The sequence below is a fragment of the Branchiostoma floridae genome, chromosome 3, assembly GCF_000003815.2.
Source record: "Branchiostoma floridae strain S238N-H82 chromosome 3, Bfl_VNyyK, whole genome shotgun sequence".
Lineage (NCBI taxonomy): Eukaryota > Metazoa > Chordata > Leptocardii > Amphioxiformes > Branchiostomatidae > Branchiostoma > Branchiostoma floridae.
In genome coordinates, this window is record NC_049981.1 from 23,675,229 (window position 1) to 23,684,580 (window position 9,352).

At 41.7% G+C, this 9,352-nt stretch overlaps 1 protein-coding gene across 1 annotated transcript in view; it reads right to left on the minus strand.

Moving 5' to 3' along the window:
• The window catches only part of LOC118412576 (cGMP-dependent protein kinase 1-like), a 13,401-nt gene extending 12,341 nt beyond the window's left edge, over positions 1-1,060 (minus strand). The window contains exons 1-2 of the mRNA XM_035815523.1: positions 487-1,060; positions 75-211 (exon numbers count right to left, since the gene is read on the minus strand). Coding sequence (XP_035671416.1) covers positions 75-211; positions 487-756 — 407 coding nt within the window. The 5' untranslated portion in view covers positions 757-1,060. The remainder of the gene's footprint in view (positions 1-74; positions 212-486) is intronic.
• Between the last annotated feature and the right edge of the window lie 8,292 nt (positions 1,061-9,352).

Sequence of the window (9,352 nt, forward strand, 5' to 3'; positions counted from 1 at the left end):
GATCGTCACAACCAAGGTTTGTCTACATCACAATAAAAATATGTAGAATATATATCATCTATGAAACCACTCACCCGGACACCTTGGGATTTCTCGGCAGGTCCTTTATGATCTCAGACTCTTCGATTGGCACACCAGACACCGCAAGCTTCTTTAACTTTTTACTTGATGTATGCATCAGGGGTTGAAGAACCGACTGTAGCCTTGCCACCTGACAATAGAGTGAACAGTGATTAGAACATCGGTGTGTTGATGCGAATACAATCCCTAACTTTTTCACATGTCTTACTTCCTTGTTGACTTTATAAGCCAAGAGGTAGCATATTTTGCTTGGAGTTGAAAAAATACGACTATTTGTATTGAATTGATCACATATGGATAAAGGATTATCTTTTATTAGTTTTTTATGATTTAAAGTACAGACTGCAACATATGCCATATCATTTCAAGACGAGCAAACTGTCGTAAACGAACGAGAACACCTACCTCCTTTCGCAGTTCTTCAATTTCTGCATTTTTCTCTGACAGTTTCCTCTTCAAACCCGTCTTTTCGTCCTCGGAGACTTTCTTCACGTTGCCAATGGTCTGGTTCAGCTCTGCCAGTTGTTCCTTAAGGCGCTGGTTCTCGTCTTTAAGATCCGTGATGGTCACGTAGCCAGTCATCTGTGCGCTGGGTTTGACGTCTTCTTTATTTTCTCTGCTGTTTCGGCCAGAGCCTCCAAGCCCAGGCAGTCTGAATTTTGAATTCCCGAACATATTTCCTATCGAAGTGAACGTCCCTTTAAAGCATTGCTGGTCATCTATCCCAACCAATGTCGGCGGCCACGCTGTTTCATAAAAAGACGCACGTTCTTCCCGAACAGTGACAAAACGCTGCTGACAGAAGTCCTGTTTTTTCTACCTCCAACGCGTCAAAAAATGGCGACTCAGTGAATCTGAGACGCCAGGGCGTTCAAAGTCGAATAACCGAGCACAAACGCAAACGAAAAAGTCACGAGACAATGGCTCGTGGAGTGTTCTTGTTACAGCAATTATTATACGTTTGTCGGCGTTGTCCACTCAATGTTTGCTTTCTACGCGCATGGGCTCTCTTGAAAGATAAAGGTTAAACACGGAGATCTCTGGTTATCTATTACTACTTCAAGAGTTACATTAACTACCTGCCCGGAAGAATCCAAATACTGTTGTTGAATTTTGTTAGTGAATATCTTTATTACACCTGTTAATCGTATAACTTGACAATAAATACAGCAATAAAAGAAGTGTAGTTATTGATAGAATTAACGTTAGCGACATTAAGAAGAAATGTCTAGATAATAATTACCCATCGATTAGTGTCCCAACCAAGTTTGCGCCCATGCACCCCCCCCCCACTCCCTCAAACGACATGTAGTGAATTTGTAGTCCTCTTATTACCTACATTTTCTGTTATGTGTCTCTGTCTGACTGTGTAGATGATTACTCAAGAACGGCTGGATGGATTGGTTTCATACTTGTTGTGTTGGTGGGGTGTGATGAAAGCTCGAATCGATGAGATCTTGGGAGCCGTATCTGTCGTTATAATCGATGTAATAATATCAGAAATCACCCCTATATTTGAGATATATTGGTACAGGCATCATGCTGTATGTGTTTGTTAATGGGCTTAGCTGCAAGCAGATAGTGAGGTGACAGCTGTTTGGGGAACCCCCAGTAGTTTTATTTATGTCTGCTTAGGACTGTTTGAAATATTTGTAACAGTTGGCACAGTAGTTACCTCCATGAAATGTCATGGAGGTTATATTTTCTGTTATGTGTCTCTGTCTGTGTAAAAGATTACTCAAGAACGGCTGGATGGATTGGTTTCATACTTGTTGTGTTGGTGGGCTGTGATGAAAGCTCGAATCGATGTGATTTTGGGCGCCGTATCTGTCGTTATAATCGATGTAATAATATCAGAAATCCCCCCTATATCTGCGATATATTGGAACAGGCATCGTGCTTTAAGTGTTTGTTAATGGGCTTAGCTCCAAGCAGATAGTGAGGTGATTTGTATGACAGCTGTTTGGGGAACCCCGAGTTTTTTGAATATGATAATTAGTTTTATTTATGTCTGCTTAGGATATCATGGAGATGTGAAGCGTAAGTATAATTGTAAGAAGTTGAGGTACATTTAACGGTAATGCTTAACAGGTATGGATGTCTCACATACTGTACTGCTGATTTGAGTGACATGGTGATTAAAATGCCATTAGGTCCTCTCATCTTAGATGGGTTGGGTGTCAGAAGTTTTATGGGCGATACAGATGTTCTGATTTCGTTACGATAAGGGACAGTTGTTAGTTGTCTCTTTCGTAGCCAATGGTACTTGTTTTTTAGCAGATGGGGTTGGCGCCAAGTATTCATCTTACAGTTGATGTAGGGCTATCAGAGGAAAGTGTGCATCTCGTTTTTGTACCGTGTGAACAGCTGATGTTATGACATATTGGTGGAAAATCAAATCACCTTCTTTCTTTAACCTCCTTGTTCTGACTAAAGTTGGCCACATCCCGTCTTCTTTCTGAGTTTCCCAACTTCCTCCCACCACACCGCTCTGAGGCACATAGTCGAACCTCAATAATGCTGACAACCTTAGACAGTTCAAATGCCAAACATCAAGCTTAAGGAACACCACGCTACCATATGCCGTCGACCTCTTAAACGCACATTACACAATTAAGTGTCACATTTTAATAATTACTAATCAGATGGACATCCTCTGTGTCATTAAATAAATACACCACTACTTTCCCGTAACATTTATAACCATTACTCTCAAATACAACCGACTATAAACATACATACCATCCACAAAAAAGCAATAAATACTTCATGGAGGTATGAGGTCCCCGAACTCTAGTTTTCAATAAGAAGTATTACACCTTACTGTTGTTTAAGAAAGCTGCAAAGTTCAAAGAGAAACCCGGATCCCAAAGTACGCAAAGTTTAATGCAGCAATTCTTTATGTAACATTTTACTGCAAATGTAAAAATAAAAAATAAAGATAAACAGTTGCGTAGCGTCCGTAAGGACATTCTACTTGCCCCCTCTCACAACCTAGTCTTTGTTTGAGTTTATGCCACACGGCATTGTTCCATTCCATAGATACGGTACGGGCGCACTGTTGCTAAGGATTGTGTAGAAGTCAGCTATGTGGGAGGGGGGCATTTCAAGTTTTACAACGGTCAAATCTTGTGTGTGTGTGCTTTTCTACCCTTGTGTGTGTGTATATATAAATATATAAAAATGTATTTGATGAAAAATTATTTTTGAAGGACGTATTTTCTATAGATTGGTACAAGCACCTGGTCGTCTGGATTTAGATAGGTTGACACAAGGCGTTGGCATTACCTACGCCAGCGGAAAGTCAATAATTTACTGTCACCCAAGCTATGGTAAGCATCCTGCCTGCATGTTCAATAGGACTTGGTGTTGAATGGTTAAAAGCAGTGTAGAGTATACGTAAGAACATTAGAAGACAAGAAGGCCGATGATCGTAGACTCCACCTGCGAAAATGAAGAACTAGTGATATCTACTGCAAACTCGGATGATAGAATGTATGCGGGAAAATACAGAATGACGTAGAAAAACGATAATGAAAGCAATGGCCACTAATTTTGTAGACCCTCAGTTGAGCACTGCGTTTTTATACGTGAATATACCTAAATTTATCCAGGCAAAGGCAATTTGTGGTTTCCATCGTGATTCGTGACCATTGTATCATTAAACTGCAGTACTGAAGCTAATCGCACAAGGGCGTTTGCTAACAACGCTTTTATGCAACAAGTTCATAACAAGGAGGTTAATGCATATGTTCATTTTAGGAGGTACTCCTAAATGTCATGTCAATAGTACTCAAATATGAAGCTAAATCGTATTTCTAACCGCAGTTTGTGTCTTCTAACATACTTCTCTACTTACCAAAGAACGGAAATGTTACTGAAGTATTTCATCAACGAAGTTAGTTCTCAGTGCGGAAATATAAAGGAAACATTTCCCGATAGGGTTTGAAAACCTACCAGATGATAATGAAATTACATGAAGAACAGTTGGGACATCGCGAGTAATTAATAAAAACGAACAAGACTGCACATAATATGGTGTCATATTTACGAATTAACAGAGTTATACAGTTGCCATTTGGATCTGTCGAAAATCGTGGAAGTGATGAAGGGTGTGGTTTATGTGCATTGTACGAGTTGCTATTGTAACACTGGGCACATGTAGCGAACATCCTTCCCGCCAGGAGGCGCTGCTCTGTGGTCAGGGTTTGCTGCGGAACATGGATTACGTCACCAGGGGCTCCTGACGGAGAGAAGGGGAGCGAATAACACCATAGATCGCAAATCAATACCTTAAAATCAAAACGTATCTGTAGGGCTGGAAACAAATAAGGACGTCCCATCCATTTTCAAATATTTCAAGTATTTGTTTTGTTGCTGGGCAGACACATAATGTGTAATGCATTTAAGTTGGCGGGGATTTACTTTAGCGGTAGCGGGGAAATGCAGGGTTCGGGGTAGTTTTAAGTTCGCGGTAGCGCCATAGACTGTAGTCACATACTGTAATGGAAAAATGTTCGCGGTGGTTTGAAGTTCGCGGTGGCCACAGCGAAAACCGTGAACATTTCTGCATTTACAGTAAGTACATATTTAAACATACACCACAATTTATGATCTTGCTCAATGCCGCCTTTTTTACTTTTCATTTGCTGTAAACATGTCAGTTGTTAGGAATGTCTATAGTTCAGCAAATATTTGTACATGAGTCATGTATGTATTTGACAATGGCCGGGCACAGAGCTAGCGGACCAAACAGTTGGCCCTTTGTTGGCGTCGTCGACTTCTAGACTGATGAACTGTTTAAGCTACGACTAAACCTGCTAAAAATAATGACGAACCCTCACGCCCCTCTTGAGTTATACTTTTTGTGAATGGCTTTATTGAGAGACAAACTCAGAGTCTAACACTAGCAGCCCAGGGGCTGAATTGTTGTTAGACTTTACATACACAATGTTAAACTTGGCATACATATACAAATCAGCCAACGATCTGGTATACAAAATAATCTGGCATACAATAGAATAAAATATCATAATCGAATTGGTAAAAGGCAAGCTAGATAAAAACTGCTCTAATTCGAGAGGACTGGTTTGAGAAAGACGTTCACACAATTAACCATTAATTATAAAGTGGCAACAGTAGGCTTTGGTACAGTCATGAATCGTTCAACAATCGGGTCATGTGGGGAATAGCACTGTTTCTGTAGCGCTCAGTTCTGCAACGTTGCAAGTTCAGTTTCGTAGATGAACGAGTTGACCGACTGCTGATGTTCCCTCGCATGTCAGGCAGGAAGTGACGGTACAGTTCTGATGAAAGCAGAGACTTGGCAAAGTTCAGTGTCAGACTGGAACGACGTTCGTGGAGGGAGGGCAGCCGCAGGAGGGTGCACGCCTCAGAGTACGCGATGTCAGACCCCAGGATGATGCGGACAGCGCGTCTCTGTATCTTCTCGATCCTCTGGGTCTGTGTGTTTGTCAGCCCAGGATGCCAGACTGGCGCAGCGTATTCAGTGACAGGACGGATATAACACACGTACACTGTCACGAGATCTTCTGTTGGAACATGGAAGTGTTTCAGTTTCCGTAGCAGGTACAAACGCTGGCTCGCTCTGCTGCATATATGATCAACATGAGCGTTCCACTTTAGATCTGCCTGTAGGAAAACCCCCAATATCCTCATAACTTTGACTTGCTGCAGTTCGATGTCGTTAAGATAGAGGGGATAGGGAACAGGTGCAGCTTTGCTGAAATGGATGTGCATCACCTTTTTAAACGTCTGAAACAAAATAAGCCCCTGCACAGCGTAAATAAGGCCACTAGAAGGTCAAAATCTACACTAAGAAACGTAACACTCCATGCCAGATCGTTGGACATTCTTATCGTTGAGCCAAACCCCTGCCAACGAATAGTACCGGTCTTTCCCCAAGTTCATATCAGAGAGTTGAATGACCTAACATATCGAGCGTTCCTGACGTTGATTTCATAGTCGTTAGAGATTTTAGCTAGTGATGCTGCACGTTCAAATTTTCAACACTAGTACTACTTGGTTTCAATAAGACAAAACAAGCGTTCGCAGAACTCAACCTTCGTGAAATGGGTGATGGTGCGGTGGGGGAGGGTTTATATGTAGACGTGTCATTGGCTAGCTTTAGTTCTGTGTCGTCCACAGAGCGTCACTTGTAAGTGGAAGTGAGAAGGCGAGGTGTTGAGAGGATGTTGTTGGTTTTAAATATGAAACTGTGAGGTGCATGTCAGGATGAGCGTTTTCTACGTCAGGCCGACATTATTGGAGACTTTTGTATGTCATTAAGAATCTAAAAGGCAAGTTACTTGGAATCTTGGCAGTAGGTGGTCAATGTTATCTGTGAAATGCATTGAGAAATTGTAGAATATAATGCGAAGACAAAGGGTTTGTGGTTTTTACTATGGAATGGAATGTATGTGTACGTTATGGCCTGCTACAAACTGTGTAAAATGAAACCGTGTCTCTACGATTTACGGGAGATGAAGAAGGCCTGCTTACGCTTTTTGGGAGAAAGCATGGAGACCGTCACATAGGAAGGTGCGCCGAAAAAAGTGATATAGGCAGTAGCTGTATTTTAAAGTATTCTATCATCCATCCTTTCTTGTTTGTGCACATGACACAAACTGTCCTGTCCATTCATTTCCATGGACAAAGCAAATACCTTTCATTGTCTTTTGAAGATAAAGACTTATATTGACTGGGCTAAAATCGACTGTTGCATCAAAATATCAATAAAATAACACATAAAACAATAACGTTGACCACATCAACGCCGTCATTGGTGAGATCCACATAAATGATCTTCACATCCCCAGCGAACACCTCCAAAATGTGATGGCTGGTGTCGTCACGGAATGCTCCTCCTCAGGTACATAAAAGTATAACTTCCATTTTGGGCTTGCGACTTGGAACTCATGGAACTTTTCAGATGACCCCTTTTCTCTTACCCAATCGTTTTAGTAACCTATCAGTACAAATGGCATGAATCTGCTAACTAGCACCTGCGACCTACCCTACATTAAATTGCAGAGAAATCAAGACATCAAAGTATAACTATCCATCTGGGCTTGCGACTTGTGACTCATGGAACTTTCGACATGACCCCGTGCGTGTCTCTCACCTAATCGTTCTCGCGACATGTCGGTACAAATGACGTGATTGTGTTAATTACCACTTGTGTCCTTGTTGTGACCTATATACTCTACATTACATCGCTTGGAAAACAAGACATAAAAGTATAACTTCCATTTTGGGCTTGCGACTTGGAACTCATTGAAATTCTGACATGACCCCGTGTCTCTTGCCCAAACGTTCTCGCCACATATCAGTACAAATGGCCGTGCCGTGGCGGGAACGCTTTATCCGCCCGCACGGGGCTTGTCAGTCAATAGGACTATACGCCTCGCGACACCTTTTCTGTCCGGGATAACATAAAACATGCATAATTTCTTCCTTGGAAGAGAGACCAAATGCTTATCCCGACAAGAAATTTGTCCAATTTCAGCAGGTAGGATAACAAATCCACCGCCGGAAGCAAATGTATCAATGGTTGCAACAATGATGATGTCGTAACATTCTTTGTTTCACAATGCAGTCCACTACATTGTGTATCCCATATGTCTAATGTAAACTCCCTATAAACAATCTCATCAATGACTGCAAGTTACTGTGAAAAACAAACCCTGCTTTGTTCATCAGTGTATTGTACCGGTAGTAACTGTTACATGTGCGACCCTTTTAAAACGTGTAATACACGCCCCTGTATACAATATCATCATTGCCCTTAGTCTACAGATTATCAAATCTTATGGGGAACATGCACACCCCATCATGTATAATGCACTGTCCCTATAAACCATTTTCTCTATTGCGCAACTATGACCTTTGGGATCACTTCCTGTTGGGACGGGGTAAGCATGAAGCCCATCGGCATGATGTAATATCACCTAAATATAGCACGATTGCGTAATACCCACGATTGCGTAATACCCACGATTGCGTAAAACCCATTTTCCACCTACAAACATCCCCTGCAAAACCGTCAAAAGCCACTAAACGAAAAAATGCCTCGTACGTTTCTTCTCCTTCTCAAGAACTACCCACATACCAAATATCAGAGCAATCTGTCCAGCCGTTCGCGAGCTTTTCTGTACACAGACACGCACCATACAACGGTTTCCAAACATACCTATCGCATTCTGCTAATTACCTCCTAATTTGCATAACAATCATACAATTATGTACATCACTACGTAAGCTATCTGCATACCTACAGTCATTCCGATCCATCGACCCCTGCTTGCATTATTCCTTCTCAAAACCTAACACAAGAATGACTTTCACCGCCCCAGCAAAACCCCTAAGTGGCCAAAACTTACACACCTTACTATTCATTTACACAGCTACCTACCACGTAAAAATCATCACCCAAAAAAGTCCCGAAAAAAAATATCAAAACCGGAAGTTCTGCTGCAGTACAATAACACTCCGCTAGAACGCCCTGCCGTAACGCAATTCCTACCATTCCTTCCTCATGTCTAACCCTACCCACATACCAAATATCAAAACAATCCATCCATGCCTTCCCCAGATATCAGGCTGACAAACGTCCCTCTCACACGCAAACAGCACTCAAAACAAACCCTTCGTTTCACGAAGGGAATAAAGAAAGTCACGATCATTTTATACCTTCTGACTCTCCACACACAGGTACAGGTAAAGCTTGATTCTTAGACACCCAAACAGTAAACTCCCCCCCCCCCATACAATTGTTTAAAAAAGTGTTTGCTACTTTAGAATAGCACAAAGTTTGTTTTCACAGTACGTCGTATTTTCACCACTCACTGAGATGAAATTTGTATTTCTTTCAATTCGCTTATTTTTCATATTGTTTGGCTTTTATTACTGTCAGATGTCTTCTCTGTTTTGGTGCCACCCTTATCATTACTGAGAAGAGAGACTTTTAACCCTTGTAAGAAGATATCTAGGTCAACTCGCAGTCAGCAGTTGTAATCTAACACGAGTGCTGTAACAATACTAGCACGTGTCCAAATCAAATCTGTGGTTTTCAGAGAGATCTCGGTAAGATACGCTAACTCCCTGATGACATAGTCGGTGCTTTAGGACTTCTCACTGGTTTCCTGCGATATAACCGCCAGATGGAATCTGTCATTCTGGCATGACACTTCGGAATGTCTTGTTTGGGCAGCCTTGGTACCATCCCAGTTTATAGTCTACCCCCGCTCCC